The sequence below is a fragment of the Lineus longissimus genome, chromosome 8 (assembly GCF_910592395.1).
Source record: "Lineus longissimus chromosome 8, tnLinLong1.2, whole genome shotgun sequence".
Classification (NCBI taxonomy): domain Eukaryota; kingdom Metazoa; phylum Nemertea; class Pilidiophora; order Heteronemertea; family Lineidae; genus Lineus; species Lineus longissimus.
This window is the reverse complement of record NC_088315.1, coordinates 11,347,864-11,364,122: the sequence shown is the minus strand read 5'-3', so window position 1 is coordinate 11,364,122 and position 16,259 is coordinate 11,347,864. Positions and strand designations below refer to the sequence as shown.

The 16,259-nt window shown below is 42.2% G+C and overlaps 1 protein-coding gene across 4 annotated transcripts in view; it reads left to right on the top strand.

Annotated features, from left to right (window-relative positions):
* Positions 1-16,259, top strand: part of LOC135492916 (E3 ubiquitin-protein ligase RNF213-like) — a 201,034-nt gene that overhangs the window by 54,653 nt on the left and 130,122 nt on the right. For 2 of the 4 annotated variants that reach the window (XM_064779643.1, XM_064779642.1), the window contains exons 4-6: positions 5,238-6,088; positions 6,592-7,083; positions 7,587-7,678. The exons of 1 other annotated variant lie outside the window; for it this stretch is intronic. In XM_064779643.1, the coding sequence (XP_064635713.1) occupies positions 5,238-6,088; positions 6,592-7,083; positions 7,587-7,678 (1,435 nt within the window). Of the gene's footprint in view, positions 1-2,514; positions 2,968-5,237; positions 6,089-6,591; positions 7,084-7,586; positions 7,679-16,259 lie in introns of those variants that run through there. One more of the 4 variants, XM_064779644.1, reaches the window with a different exon arrangement.

Here is a 16,259-nt window from a genome sequence, read left to right as displayed (position 1 = left end):
CCGGACTATGACTCCAGGGGGACTATATCCGCTGTCACACCGGTCGTCCTTATCACATCTACGGTGTCAGCCATCCTGAGATTAAGGCTTTGATACTCCTACGTCGTATACAATAAAATTGAGATATCGAGAGGCAAAATATATTGAAAACAAAGTCAAACAAAAAAATATATGAGGTTAGCTTGCTTATATAATTTTGGTTCAACTATGTGTGTTCTCAACCCTTTTAGGATTTTCAGCGTCAAAATTGTTCTGTCCTCTTGATTAGGACTTTAATTCCAGGGCCGGGTTGTTAGAAAGCATGTTAGCTTATAACATCATGTTGACATGTTGTTTCATGTACATCAATGCACATGTCACAACATGTCAGCATGATGTTAGGAGCCAACATGCTTTCTAACAACCGGACCCTGGCCTTGAGGGTTCCGCATGAACACTTGCCAGTTGCCTCATTATCTGCTGCACATTGATAATTAAATAAGATAATTTAGGGACCCCTCGACAAATTGGCACTATAAATGATTTGGACATTAATGAACAGTCAGATGAATTTCAGAACAGATCCTGTTAATGATTATGTCTGGATAGCTTTGGCAGTATAGCCCCATGATCTGCATTGTTGAGATTAGCATTTTAATTTCAATTTGATGATTCATGCTTTCTTAATCATTTTAACACATTGATCAGCGCATTCTTGGTTGCAAATTGTACGTCTTTGACAGCCCACTCTGAAGAAACTTGGGGATACTAGTACGCTGGTTCAATCCGATGTGGGAAACAATGGTTAAGGGAGGAGAAAATGGACACCAGCCTCACTCTTGCCGAAGAAATGGCACCTGAAACGGTCCGGACATGTCTGCATGTCACATAGAACCAACATGACTACCCAGAGCAATCCTCAGGTGGAAGCAAGAGCTTGTTAGTTGAAAGGGGAGGAAGACACCACATGAGATGGTAGGAGGCTGTTTAGAGGGCGCCGGTATTGATTGAAACATCTGCACCATCTAACTGGTCGAAGTCACTGGAGAACTGCAGTTCCACTGTTGGCGATATAGTTATCTGTTGATGATAAATTATTTTAACCCACAGCACATTTAAATCAGCGCATTTTTTGTCGTACAATGAGCTGCACACTCACGGCTTTACCTCCATTGACTGAGCTTCTTTCTAGCTGCATATTGTTACACTCCGGACAAAATCTTTGTACGATAAAATGTCAGGTTACATAAGGTAACAAGTGGTGAGCTTTCTGGAGGTTTTGTACCGACGACTTGGCTGTTTGCCAACCATAATGTGTGGCGATAGTTTATCAACTGGCGGCAAGAAGTGCTGTAGTCGGAATAACATTTGTAATGATTTTCCCTAATTAGCACAAATAAAGTTTAAAGTAGTCATATTTCAAGTTACCTTATGTAACCTGACATTTGATCTTCCAATGATGTTTGCATTTAATTGTTTTGTTTGTTATTTGTTCACATGTAGGTCAACTAGTATAATTTATACCAATGGAGAAATGAAGTGTAGGAATGAAGCGTATGAATATCAGTTACAGTACATGTATTATCATTATTATGTATGCCAAAGCATTATACGCTGAGCATTCTGATTAAGTGAAAGAAAATGTCCTTACAGCTTTGTTACAGCAATGCCCATTGGCTAATCGTCAAGCTGCACGAATTCCCGCTATTTGTGGCAGTCCATAAAGAGACCCAATTAGGATGACGCAATGGTTTGCCCAGAGAGTCTACATATCGTTTGTTAATTCAATAATTGGAGATATTGGTTGTCTCACCAAATACCACAAGGGGTTGCGCTCAGACGTTGGGCAAAATCAAGGTGCCTCGCTGAGGTTTATAAATTAGTGTAGCTCCACCTAGCAATGTTTGATGTTACAACCAAACTGATAATAAGATATCAGTTTCTATTCTAAACACCTAGGGTGTCTAGCTATTCAAACATTGAATTGACATCTTTCATATTCCGCATCAACCCAACCAGTTAGTGGTCTCGAACCATAACTGCTGCCGCAAAATCAAAGCTCAGTGCTTTATAAGCGCGCAGCAGAAAAGTCGAAGGCTTTTCTGCGAAGCGCTACTATGGTTAACGTGCATACGACGTCATCCAATGTAAACAATGTTTCTCAAGTCCATGGATTCGTTTCAAATGGCTTAAATTTGACTTAAAATGGCCGCCAGAAGAGATAAACGCGCGAAAGTAGTAACTCGACAATTCTGAGCTCCGAGAGAGAACCACACGATTATTCTCACTGTTTTTTAATCAAACTTCAATTTCTGGGGGGTTACCCCCCGACATATGTGTTTTGATTTTTGATACTTTAGTGATAATATCCAAAAGATGCTAAAAATGGATTTAATCCTGAAATAATGAAGCAAAAGACGGCAGGCGTTTCGAGAAAAAAATTTTATTTTGAGATTTCAATTAACCTTTTGAACGAATTCCACATGGGCCGTGGTGGGATCCGAAGACACCTGAAGGAGGAATGTATGTTTTTATGGGGTACCATTGGTTTTGCAGATCTTCAGGTTTTTTCTAAAGAATAATCAATATTCGCTTGCAGGCTTTTTACGCTCCCAGGTTCTTTGTTCATCAGTCTGGTGTTCCTCAAGAGTCAAGTGTCTTCAAGTCTCTTGGCCTGCAAAAACCCTTTCCAACCAATTTTTTATGCATTAACCATTCGGCAACATGTTGGTGGGGGAAAACCTGATCCCTGACCCCTTGAATTGGTTGCCCAGGTACGACCACAAGCAATTGTCTCAAGGAAGCCACCAGTACGACCTCTTGGTAGTCTTGCCAATATCATGCCAGTGAAAAGGAAGGGTAATGATGGTTGAGGGTTGCAGTTAGGGTACCATCGAAGGAGTACCTCTTCCTCGCTCTGGGTTAAACGGGTCAAAGGACTGCACCATCATGAAGGTTTGGAGGTTCCATCCACTCAAGCGCCCCAGGGTAAGCAGCTCGGAAGGACTTATTGAGAGGCCAATAGGGGTTTGAGGGGCCTTCCCCCCCCCAATGCACTGGCTAAAACATGTCAGAAGGACGGGGGTTGGGGGGGGGAGGGGCTCTCCATGGCGACAGTTGCGCGAGTTCAATAGAGCTTGCACTTTACATTAGAATCTGCCAGAGTCCCAGACTACCATAGTCTGGACACCTTTCGGGGGGGGGACATTTTCCATTTCTTTGCCGGCTATTATGACGATGGAGTTGAGTTACTGCTAATGCGATACACGGAGAAAACTGTCTATCAAAACCAAAAATTGGCGGAAGGAACTATAGCAGGGTCCCAACCAGGGGGTTTGGGGGGTTTCCCCCCAACCTAAAGGCGCTGCGCGCTTACTAGGGCACTGCACTGATAATATTACACTGTGAGGATTACAGTGCTATGCTGCAACCAAAGTACAGTACAACCTCTCTATTGCGGACACCCATGGGACTGGGCCAAGGTGTCCGCAATAGAGAGGTGTCCGCACTAGAGAGGTTATGCCAAATCGTCCGATAGGTGGATTTGAAGTTCCCGCCTGCGAAATTTTTTTCTGCAGGATACTTCTGCCACAGTGTACATCTGACAGCCAATCACAATTGGCGCGATCTTTGACGTCACACTGTTTATTTATGCATGATAATGCAAATACAATGGACGATACCGAGTCGCATGCCGAGTGCCACTTCAACTGTGAATGTGACAATAGTTCATTGTCTGACCCCAATTATGCACAACTCAAGGTTTGTGTCGTCGTGTTTAGGAATGAATTGCACAGATTCATTGTAAAATTGATGATATTATGCGTACAAAAGAGGCATCAGCTGATCTGATCGCTACATTGCAGTGCATGCATTGATTTGTGAAATTTTAAGGGACAGTGACACTGACAGTGTTGCCAATGTTGATAATTATTAAAGGGACAGTGTATCCGATGTCTCGCGATTTGTGAAATTTTAAGGGGCAGTGACACTGACAGTGTTGCCAATGTTGATAATTATTAAAGGGACAGTGTATCCGATGTCTGCTGTTGATTTTGGTAGTTTGAACATTGTTGAAGGGCCATTGTATAAAACACATTTTGACAAGCAAACAAAATAAATTGAATGGTGGCGTCACCTATGCATATACATGCAGCAGAACTAGTTACACGGTTGACAGATAAACATTCAACCTCGGCTATTTTGCCGAGCACAGTGCGCCTTTAACAGACAAGTCCAATAAATACAGTCCACTCGACAATGAAAATACATGTTAAGATACTGCAAATAAATATATTTTAGCTAATATACTCCTCTAACCATTTGCTAACTTGTTCTTTCCAGGATTATCAGAACACGTGGCATTGTTGACATTATTGCGCCATGTGGAAAGATGATGTCAACAAAGACACGTGCTTGCCTTGAATTCTGATTGGCTGTCAGATGTACACTATGCCAGAAGTATCCTGCAGAAAAAAATTTCGCTTCCCGCCTTGCAGGTCTTGGTTTTCTCTGTGTCGACATCTAGCGTAGAAACTTTAAACCTGTTGGCTGATCGGTATTTGCTTGTGATGTTGCGTTGAATGACGTGGGCTACTTTGGAACTCAGAGCGTGAATAATCTCTCTAGTAAAAGGTGCCCCTTGTATTGCGAAATCTTCTCGACATGTCATAATGTGTGAAAAAAAACCCATAATTTCTGTCCATCAGCCACCTTTGATTAATAATTAATTTTTTCTAATTTCTCTACTAACGCATATTCGCCGCAACACTGACAAAACCGCGTGGATTTATGAGTGTCCGTTGACACAATACATGCAATAAGCCTATGTGATTAGTTGAAAAGATGAGTAAACAAATGCCGCGGCTTAATTAGGATACAAAAACACAATGCCATGGGGTAATTACGTTGATTAATTACGCAAATATCACACCTGTCGGGCCTACTTGACTCTCCAAGCGCACGCGGGAAACCATTGTTTTTTGCCTACTGTCCGTAATTGGGAGGGAATTGGACCAAAAATTGGCTATCGCCCTGTCCGCAATTCGGAATAGAGAGGTGTCCGCCGTACAGAGGTTTTTGTAATTTGAAATGACTTAGAAAAAATCGGGACTGGCCGGACGTGTCCGTAATGTAGAGGTGTCCGCCTGGCAGAGGTGTCCGCTGAGAGAGGTTCTACTGTATTTAGAATAAACATTGAACTGGTACATAGAGTTCAATAGATGTATAACTCACTGGGTGGTCTTTTATAATTTCAGAAGCAGGAGCAGCAGAAGTCATGAAAACGTCTGCATCAGTAACAACAATTTCTATTGAAGAAGATGAGGTAAACAAGGGTACAGCTGATGAGATTGATGTGCCATCTGTAAGTGATGCAAAAGGTGTATCAACCAACCGGAATGAGGGAGAGGTTCATGAGCCAAAAACGTTGGATGAGCATGGAGCAGAGTCTGCTGCAGGTTTGGGACAAGCATCTAGAGTCGACAGGAAAGCAGCAGGAGAAAAATGTGTAGGAACTAAGGGAGAAAAGACGGAGGTTAATGAGTCGGAAAAGAAACATGAACATGGAGCAAAGGATGATGCAGCCAATCAGAATGCAGCATCGAGCAGCCAGGTGGAGGGAGAGATTCCCGGGGCAAACAAAGAAGCAGCTGATGGAGATGAATCCACACCAGCACCGCCCAAGAAAGAGCATCAAAAAGAGAGAGAATTCCGAGCTCCAAAGAATCAGACTGGTGTGGATGACACAAATAAGTCATTAGAGGATGATGCTGAATGGATTGATGGAAATGATGGAGGACAGTCACATAATAAGAAGGACACAGGCGGCTTTGAGACCAATGCTAAAGCAGATACACTGAAAGATGAAGTTGAATCAATACCAATACCTACCAATCAGGAGAAAGAGGATGAAAAAAAAAACCAATCGAGAGACTCACAAGATCAGGAGAAAGATGCTGGAGGGATTGATGAGAGTGATGGTGGACAGCAACCTGAGCCGGACACAGACAGCGTTGAGACCAATGCTAAAACAGCTTCTGATCCACTGAAAGATGAAGATGTGGCAAAGAAAGAAGAGCAAAACAAACACAGTGGTGCTACAAACATGGTATGTTATTTAACTTTTTTATTATGTTCTGTAGAACTGAAAAACATTGCATGCAGGATATTTTCGTGAATTTCGCAAGTAGGTAATGGTAACCAAAATATACTGCCCTGAATATCTCTTGCTTTTCAGCATGAACTCAATGTGTTTGTTGCTATCTTTCCGCAGAAGAATAGCATCCAGCTAGGCCCTATATGTCCAGCTCAGCTCAGTAAACATATACCTTGTGCCATTAGCAAGTATCATAATTACACCTAACAAACACAAATTTCATACCTTTACAATCACTTTGATAGGTACATATCTATTGAAGTCAAACTCTGTATATCAGGTTTATATCGGTATAGAGGACTGTGGAAACCTTTCGACAAAGCCACCAAACAGGCACTTAATATTCAGTCTTACCAGTATCTGCTTCAGTTGCCCATTTTATAGTTTTAGAATAAGAAATGTTCCTATTTCGTTGCCCTTGTCTGTTACTGGTTATTTCCTTTTTAAATTTTAAGGCGGGAGCAAAGGATGATGCAGCCAATCAGAATGCAGCATCGAGCAGCCAGGTGGAGGGAGAGATTCCCGGGGCAAACAAAGAAGCAGCTGATGGAGATGAATCCACACCAGCACCGCCCAAGAAAGAGCATCAAAAAGAGAGAGAATTCCGAGCTCCAAAGAATGATGGAAATGATGGAGGACAGTCACATAATAAGAAGGACACAGGCGGCTTTGAGACCAATGCTAAAGCAGATACAATGAAAGATGAAGTTGAATCAATACCAATACCTCCCGATCAGGAGAAAGAGGATGAAAAAAAAAACCAATCGAGAGACTCACAAGATCAGGAGAAAGATGCTGGAGGGATTGATGAGAGTGATGGTGGACAGCAACCTGAGCCGGACACAGACAGCGTTGAGACCAATGCTAAAACAGCTTCTGATCCACTGAAAGATGAAGATGTGGCAAAGAAAGAAGAGCAAAACAAACACAGTGGTGCTACAAACATGGTATGTTATTTAACTTTTTTATTATGTTCTGTAGAACTGAAAAACATTGCATGCAGGATATTTTCGTGAATTTCGCAAGTAGGTAATGGTAACCAAAATATACTGCCCTGAATATCTCTTGCTTTTCAGCATGAACTCAATGTGTTTGTTGCTATCTTTCCGCAGAAGAATAGCATCCAGCTAGGCCCTATATGTCCAGCTCAGCTCAGTAAACATATACCTTGTGCCATTAGCAAGTATCATAATTACACCTAACAAACACAAATTTCATACCTTTACAATCACTTTGATAGGTACATATCTATTGAAGTCAAACTCTGTATATCAGGTTTATATCGGTATAGAGGACTGTGGAAACCTTTCGACAAAGCCACCAAACAGGCACTTAATATTCAGTCTTACCAGTATCTGCTTCAGTTGCCCATTTTATAGTTTTAGAATAAGAAATGTTCCTATTTCGTTGCCCTTGTCTGTTACTGGTTATTTCCTTTTTAAATTTTAAGGCAAATGGGAACACTGGTTATCAGAAAGGAGATAATCTTCCACAGGACCTAGTGGAAGCAAAAAAAGGCAAAAATCAAAAGAAGAAAGGCGGGTAAGAAGCATGTCATGTGAGAGATTTAACGGGAGAAAATGAAGGTCCAATGAATATCTTCAAGTATACTATCATTTTCGTACAATAATAGAGTATATTTACTCCATATATACAGTATATATAAAAAAATCTGTGTCTGTTTCAATTATCATAAAAATACTTTTCAGGGGCTAGAAACTTATTTGTAGGTTCTATCTCGAGAAACTTTGTGCAAAGATGTAGCACTACATTAGCGACTTGACTTCCAGCTATTGTTTTCGAGGGTAGTTGGAAAAACCTGGACGCAGATCTTGGACGCTGGACGCTAAGTCTTGCATCATTGGATTGCATCACCTGCATTCAATAAATCTCGCCTCAAGTGGGCTTTATCAAATTGATGGAACGGACTGAGTGGTACAATGGTTTGGGACTTTTAGAGCAATAAAAAACAACAGCATACAGGCCGGAATCAATGACCAGCTGGGCTGCGGGAATGTTCAACCTGGTCTTATGAGCATGGTAGGTGAAGAGGCTGGACCATTTCTAATCGCGGTTGTACTGAATGGGTCACCTTGATGAACGCGTTGGTCACCCCACTTGGGCAGGATTTAAACAATCTTACAGAATCTAACCAATAACCACAACAAAGCACTACATCACCACAAAGAATGTGTATAACATCGTAAATAGACATGTGCAAATCTGTTATCAGTAAGTCGCGTTCGGATAAGTACTGTCACATCATCAACTGCCCTGAAAGTTTGACGTCCCAGCCATTCAGTCCAGTCTGTTCCGTGAATTTGATGAAGCCCCGTCGGGCTACCTGTTGGCCTTTGATGTCAGCGAATTACACTTCAGTTTTATTTCAAAGGCATCTTTTTTGATCAAGGGATGGTCATGTTACTGTGCGAGTTACTGAGGTCAACGCTATAAACATTGGTTGATTCTGTGTCAGTGGAAGTTTGGTTATGTGATGAGGTTACCGAATCAAATCAACTATGAACTGCTGTCGTTTTGTTGCTCTACCTATAACAGCTATTCATCTTGAACTGAATGCGAGGTTCTTAGAATCCAGGCAGTGCGATCCAATGATACAAAGTCCAGCAATCAAAATCGGTGTCCAGGTTTTACCTACCATTTCTGAGGCAGACCAAGCGGAGGGCAATTACTGGGACATTATTGGTGCATGCATATTTGCAACCATGTGTATTTGCATCTGTCTTTTTCGCTTGGAATGAGACTTGCCAAACATACAGATCCTTTGGATGACATACATTCTGCTCTTAAGTGTATCTATGGTCGATTGTCAATTAGCTTGGTAAGTGAGCTTATAAATACAGTGGTGTCTGTCCTCTTCCGTCAGCGTCTGTCGGCCTCCATCGTTGTCCATAAGCCGAGCACATCTGGTAACCCGCCGCTGCTGACTTAATAGCCTGATGGTAGTGCTATTTTCGTTTTTACAATTTGACCTACTTTCTGGTCTCCAGGCGGCTATCTTGAAAAAACGTTTTTCAACATTTTGAAGCTAACTGTTATCAGTGACTGCCTTTTGAAAAAGCCAGGTGCATGGTTTTCAGTGCACCATAAAATCCTAGGTGCACTGTTTTTTTTACCACCAACCAACTTTTCTTCTGGTATCCATCGACAACGTTAGTCTGGTGGACACGAGGTTGGCCTTAAACTTGCTTGAAATCGAAAATTTGGACAACACACGTGTACTACAGCGCAAACGGCAGCATTCTGACATATAGAAACATGTGGTCTGATTCTATTTTTACTTGTCACTAAGTGATCACGCGTCCAACCTCGTATGCAGGGTAATGTGGCTTTCTCATTGGTCGAACGTTAATTTTGTTCACAGCCTTATAAGGCACTTGAGCGCAACGCAGTATTTCTCTGAAGGAGAAAAGCTTGATGGGTTATATCCGGTACGCGCGAGACTACCGCAAAGATATTTCCAGAACTGCGAGATTTACGTCGGAGTACCGGTATAGTATGTCTTCTCTTGAGTATATAATTTCGGCTCGTGCACCTGCGGCAGTCGCGTCCGGTTTCTATAATTTCTGTCTATCATGGCCTAGTCTTTAGCACAAAAATAGTTCGATAATTGAAATGTCTGACTTACTGACCCCTGTGTAATTAGCATCACTTTCCACTGCGTCGCAATCATTTTTTAGGCGCACGATTTTTTAATGCATTTTAAAGGGCAGGCGCGCGATGTTTCATTCACCTAAAAAAAATTGAGGCGCGCGATGGTGCGCGGGCGCGATGGTGCGCGGGCGCGATCGCGCGCCTCAAAAGGCAGTCACTGTGTTATCACTAGAGCAACAAAACACATTTGTGGTAATTTCATGTAATAAGGAAACATCACATCACACAGGTTTTTGATTTGACCTAATTTTTAAGGTCACAGACCTCAATCTCTTAAATTTCACTGAAAGGTGGCACATTTCCTTACTATTTGGCATAAACTTTTTAGCTGACCTGCGGGGAGTTTATACATGGTGTCCTTTGTCGTCTGTTGTCGTCTATCGGCGTACATCGTCATCCGTTGTGTGGAGCACATTTCGTAACCACTGGGGCGATGGTAGCTTTGGGCAATGTGCCTGGATAAATTTTGTTTTTCGCAATTCGACCTACTTTCTGGTCTCCAGGCGGCCATCTTGAAAATCCGTTTTTAGCTCAGCTGACAAAGTCAGCGGAGCTAGTCAAATAGCTATTCGATTGGTGTCCGTCCTTCCATCCTTCCATCCAGCCATCTGTAGACAAAGTTGGGCATTTTGTAATTATGCAACCGAGGCACTTCCAATCTAGTCTTGCTTATAAACACCGCAGAAAAGGTTGCTTACGGAAAAAAATTTGGGCGATTCGACTCAAATTCAGCTCCCCAGGGGGCAAAATGCGGAAATGAAAAAAGAATTTTTTGACGCTCTATTCCAGCAGATAAAAACTTGAAATAAAGTTGAAAAGGTCTTCATGATACAGAAGTTTTGATATAAAATAGATTAGTGTGGATTTATATCACCATTTGGCGGTAGTGAGCAAAACTGTTGTTTGACCCCGGATGACCCCGCTTTAAATTTCCCGCCGAGGGTACCTGGCGAACTATCATCAAGAAAATGGCGGCGACCTTTTTATTTCTACCGGAGCGATGATTTGTAAGTGACAAATTTTCTTATTGAAGCCTTTACGGTAATGTATTTTGGTACGAAACTTCACACGTTTATAGAAAAGATCAACGAGAATGTGTTCAAATGCCCTCATAACGATGAGTTCAACGGAATTTAGTCAAAACAACCTTCGAATGGAGTCCACTTTCTTTGCGAAATTGAAGCGACGACCTCATTATTTATCGTAATTTATGCAGATCTGAGTCCAGCTGATGGGTGATGTTCTGATTTGTGTTCAAACTATTGGAAACTTCGGAAATTAGTTCTATTAATTCTACTATTCTGCAGGAGTATATAATAGCCATTGATGTTGACAGCTAAAAGCACGAAAACTTTGTTGTTGATCGTCGGGGCGGATTGATATGTGGTTGTGCGTCCAAGGCGATTAGGTCATTCAGTTAGTTTGAGAAAGATCATGATCATAAAGATGCGTGTTGTGTTATCATAACCGGAAAATAAGTTGAAGTTATTATTAGTACTACGATTCTTACATGAGTAAAAAGTAGACGTTTTAAGCAACACAATAATGTTACTCCCGTAAAAAACTGTCAATTCTCCTTACCACAGAAGCCAAGCCATTGCTGTTATAGTGTTAAGTTATGCAGGGGCTTAATCAATTACCTGCACTCCCTGTGGGGTGAATAACATCACCTTTTGAACAGCTGGCTGTTGGGGGATGATTGGAACAGCCGGTATACCTGCTGACCTGCTGAACCCAGGTTAATGTTATTTTCAATCCACGATTGCAGGTCACCTGATTTTCGAGATTTCGCGGGAAATGAAATTGTAAACAAACGCATGTGTGCAGTTCAAATGTAAACAAAAATGTATTTTGGTACTTTTGGTTGCTGGACTTGGGTTTTCCCGCAGTTAGGAGCTGGGGTCAAATTGGTGGTCAATTGTTTATGGGTGCTGTTTTAGTCGGACGATGCTAAATGCAATCACCTACAGGACCCGCCTCGTTTTGAAATTAACTCAATGACGTCACTAATCTATTCTTGGGCTGAGGGTTTTCCGATGGGATAATTTATTTTTAACTTTTGACACGTGTTTGCTTGATCTGTATTTATAGAGAGTAATAACATTAGTTTGTCATTTCTCCACATAAATGAGAGTTACTCTCTGCCATTTGTTGTCAATTTTTTTCTGATAATTTTTTAATCCCCAATCTAGTGCAGAGGGACCTCGGGTAGTGTAGGGGGAAACCAGAGCACCTGGAGGGAACCCTGAACATAAATCCCATGGCTCAAATCAGCTATTAGCAGATAGATATTTCTAATGTGCCACGCCCCTTTTACCTTCAGAGGTTACTAGGACATGTAGGTTGGTCCAGGTTGGTAGGGACCTGGCAGGGGGTGGGGGTGGGGGTGGGTACGACGTCTGCGTCCAGCACTGTCCAGTAATTCAAGCATCATCCAAGGTGCAAGATCATGGTACCAGATCAATTGAGGATTAATGAGTGAAGTTCAGTTAATGTAGCTCTTTTAGCTCCAGCTAGGGCAATCCTGGGTCGCCGAGTTCAGGTGTTCTTCTTGTCCTCCTCCTTGGACTAGGGGGGAGTAACAGCCCGTAGGCCTACTGATTTCCTCAGGATGCTGCAGGGCAAAAACATTTTTTTCTAGTTTATCTTTAGGTGCCAAAATCTTTCAATTATACTAGAATACTGGGTTGGTTGTTCCACGTAACACTAGTTCCAACACCGTTATAAACAGTCCCAAGTTTCTGTGTTGCAAGGGAGATTAGATTGGCACCTCAAGATGACAGGGCAGGGACAATATTTTCTTGCCCTGGAAAGAAGTTGAACTGACAATAACATGAATAATATTGTGAGATACCTTTTTATTTCAAGCTCCAGGCAAGAACAGTGTCCAATGAGAAAGACACAACTGAGGCACAATATTGATTACATGTAATGCAGTTCTTACACCTTCGAGAATGCAAAATTCAATACATATATTCATAAGGACAACATAGTTTTATACAAAACTAGTTACTAATATTCGTTGACAGAGTACAGAATCAAAAGAACTCTCTAGTATTATCCTGGAAGAACTGATTACAACAATCACTGATAAAAATGCAATGAATCCAAGGTGTCATGAACAACGAAAACCAATATTGGAACTGCGCAATAACTTTACAATACATTATATTTCCTGATCTTCTCAAGAATTAGTCCTCTGAACTGACGCTGGTCTAGATGCTGTGTAACAGACCATTGCAAGCCTAATTGGTGGGCAAACCAGCACACATACACACCACAACTAGAACCGTCACTCTGCGTGGAGTGCGGAGGACATGACAGTGCCACACTCTGTATGCCAAACTTCTCTTTGGCCACCCTGGCCATCATTCTTAGGGCAATGATGGCTTTCACACTATTAACACCTGTTGTTCCATCAACAATTTTTTGGGATGGATCCATATAAATGACCACCCTATTCACAATGTCAAGACACACCATCACCCAGTGACCACCACTAGAATTCCACGGCGCAATGATGAGAGTTTTTCCCGCCAAGTTTTCTTTCTCTTCCGTGAACAATGAACCAATACTGGAACCTTTTTCAATGACGAGCATTGAACAAGAGGAGATATATAGTAAGTTCTGGTTTTCACGACACAAGCAATTGAAATAGGCATTGAGTATTTCGTCATATAGCCAACCTTCCCTGAAGACTGGGTCCATTGCTTTCAGTGCCAGAAGTTTCCCTTTTGGGAGTTCAGAACAAAGCGAGTGTAGCTGAAGTGAAGTGATACTGTGAGGAGCAATTTTCACAACAGTTTTGTTCAAAGAGTGCACGGCTGGCACTGATGGCTTTGCGGACACGTTTGGCTTGGAGAACACAGTTGGCTTGGCAAACACTTGTGACTCAGATTGCTTTGAGGGTTCGGATGGCTTGGATTTGAAGGGGACAGATAACTTGGAGAACATGGATGGCTCAGACGAGACGAATTCGTTGGGCGACACGGATGGCTTGGAGGATACGGGTGTCTCTAATGACACAGATGACATGGAGGGCATAGCTGGTGTGAGCGGCATCTCGTGACTTCCTGCGCAATCACACACGCGTTTTGACGATGCATTGTCCGTTTTTTAGCTCACCTCTTAGCAGAGGTGAGCTTATCCCATACCGTGGCGTCCGTCGTCCGTCGTCGTCGTCGTCGTCGTCGTCGTCGTCGTCGTCGTCGTCGTCGTCGTCGTCGTCGTCCGTCGTCCGTTAGCAGGGCACGTTTCGTAACTGTTAGAGCTATTGAGTTGAAACTTAGTAGACATGTACCCTTATGTAATGACACCTTGGAGACCAAGTTTCGGTCCGATTCGTTTCATGGTTTGGCCACCAGGGGGCCAAACGTTAAAAGTGAAAATATGCAATATCTCCCTTAATAGTAGTCGGGAAATTTTGAAAAAAATATGGTAGGTACTTCTAGCAAAGGTGCATCATATATCCTCCGGGTTTTTGATTTGACCTCCTTTTCAAGGTCACAGAGGTCAAATGGTGTAAATTGGCCGTTAGGATGTAACGATGGCACGTTTCTAAACTGCAATGACTATTGATACCAAATTTGGTACACATTTACCCCTTAGTCAGGTGATCTCAGGGACCGAAGTTTGGTCCAATATGATTCACCACTTGACCACCAGGGGGCAAAATCCAAAAACCTTAAAAATGTGATTATTCCTTAACTTCTTGCCTGATTGCCACCAATTTGATATCATGGGTACATCTAACCACCATACAGTATATGTCACACAGGTTTTTAATTTGACCTTCTTGTCAAGGTCACAGAGGTCAAATGGCGTAAATTCGCCGTCAGGCCGTAACTATGGCACGTTTCTTAACTGCAATGACTATTGATCACAAATTAAGTACACATGTACCCCTTGGTCAGGTGATCTCAGGTACCGAAGTTTGGTGCGATCTGATTTGCCATTTGGCCTCCAGGGAGGGGGCCAAATCCTAAATTCTTCAAAATGCCATTATTCCTAGTAATGACTTGCCCGATTGGCACCAATTTTATATCATAGGTACATCTAATTCTAACAACCATTCAATGTGTCACCCGGGTCTTCTTTGATTTGACCTACTTTTCAAGGTCACAGAGGTCGAATGTACTGTAAATTGGCCATTTTGGGGAAATTGTAATTGCTTGGACCTACATCAAACCTAACACTACATGACACAATACCATGCTCTTTATCCATCTTTCCTCCACATGAGGTGAGCACAATGGCCCTGGCCATTTCATTTTCTTTTTCGAGGTATTTTTAAGTCCACTGGCACATTGACTTGAAAGTTCGTCTTCATCAGATTTGCCCTTTTACCTACGCGCCCTGAAAATTTATTTTTTTTCAAAGCTGATGGGATGTTTGGTAGTTTGGTGGTTGCCAGCTTTTGGATGGGTTTTTTTTGGTGGTCTGTTTTGAAGAATTTAGCACAGTCAAGCCAGAATCAATATCACAACCAGCCTTCAGGCGATCGAGTTATTCTTGGAGCACTGCCTGGAAATTGTTCAAGTCCTCCTCATCAGTAACGTCATACACCATATTCTTCAGTGTTGAAAGGTACTCCACACATTTTGAGACAGTCGTCCTCTTCGGGTAAGTCTTTAATGGAATTTGAGGCAACACTTCAACTTCACAATCACTGTTTTCGTTTGTCACGGAAGAAGAATCAGATGGTTGAGGAGAAACAGACGGTATCGGTGATACTGATTCGGATACAGCCGCAACCTCTTCTTTCGACCTAAATATGACATGATTGTCAATACTTAGGAATGTCAACGTTTCAAAAGAGCACAGTATCTCTTTCGCTCTCTCGCATGAGTTTGCGATGCGGAAATGGCTCGAAACAAACTCATCAAACAGGCCCGCCACTTCTGAATTGGCCGCCATGTTTCATCTGGAGGAAATCCCAAGAATCTATTTTCAAAACGAGGCGGGTACTGTAGGTGATTGCATTTCGCATCTACCGTTTTAGTCAGAGGTAGCCCTTGATTATGAAGGGATTTTCAAATTAAGGTGACCATGGTCTTTTTATGTGCTCACCACAGCTTTCAATACTTGATGTATATGAAGAGGCGTGCGGAACCTGACATGGCCTTACCAAGGAGCTCCTCACGGTACTGAACTTCTAGCTTGCCTGTCGACTAAGTGCCTTTTTGGCCGAGACATTGCTACATGTAGGAGGAGCACGCATTTTAAATTTATAGTAGTGATAGTACAGTTGGTTCGAGCCATTTGGAAGCCGACATGTGAAGGCCTATCTGGGTTCTCCTTCTTCTCCGTATAAAAAGGGGCATATTGCTGACTAAGGAACAAGGCATATTGACATTGCCTCATCATCTCTATCGGACCAATTGATATACTTTTATATGCACGCATACATCACGCCATTTCAGGGTCCGAGTCTGTGGACAATTGGTTTGAT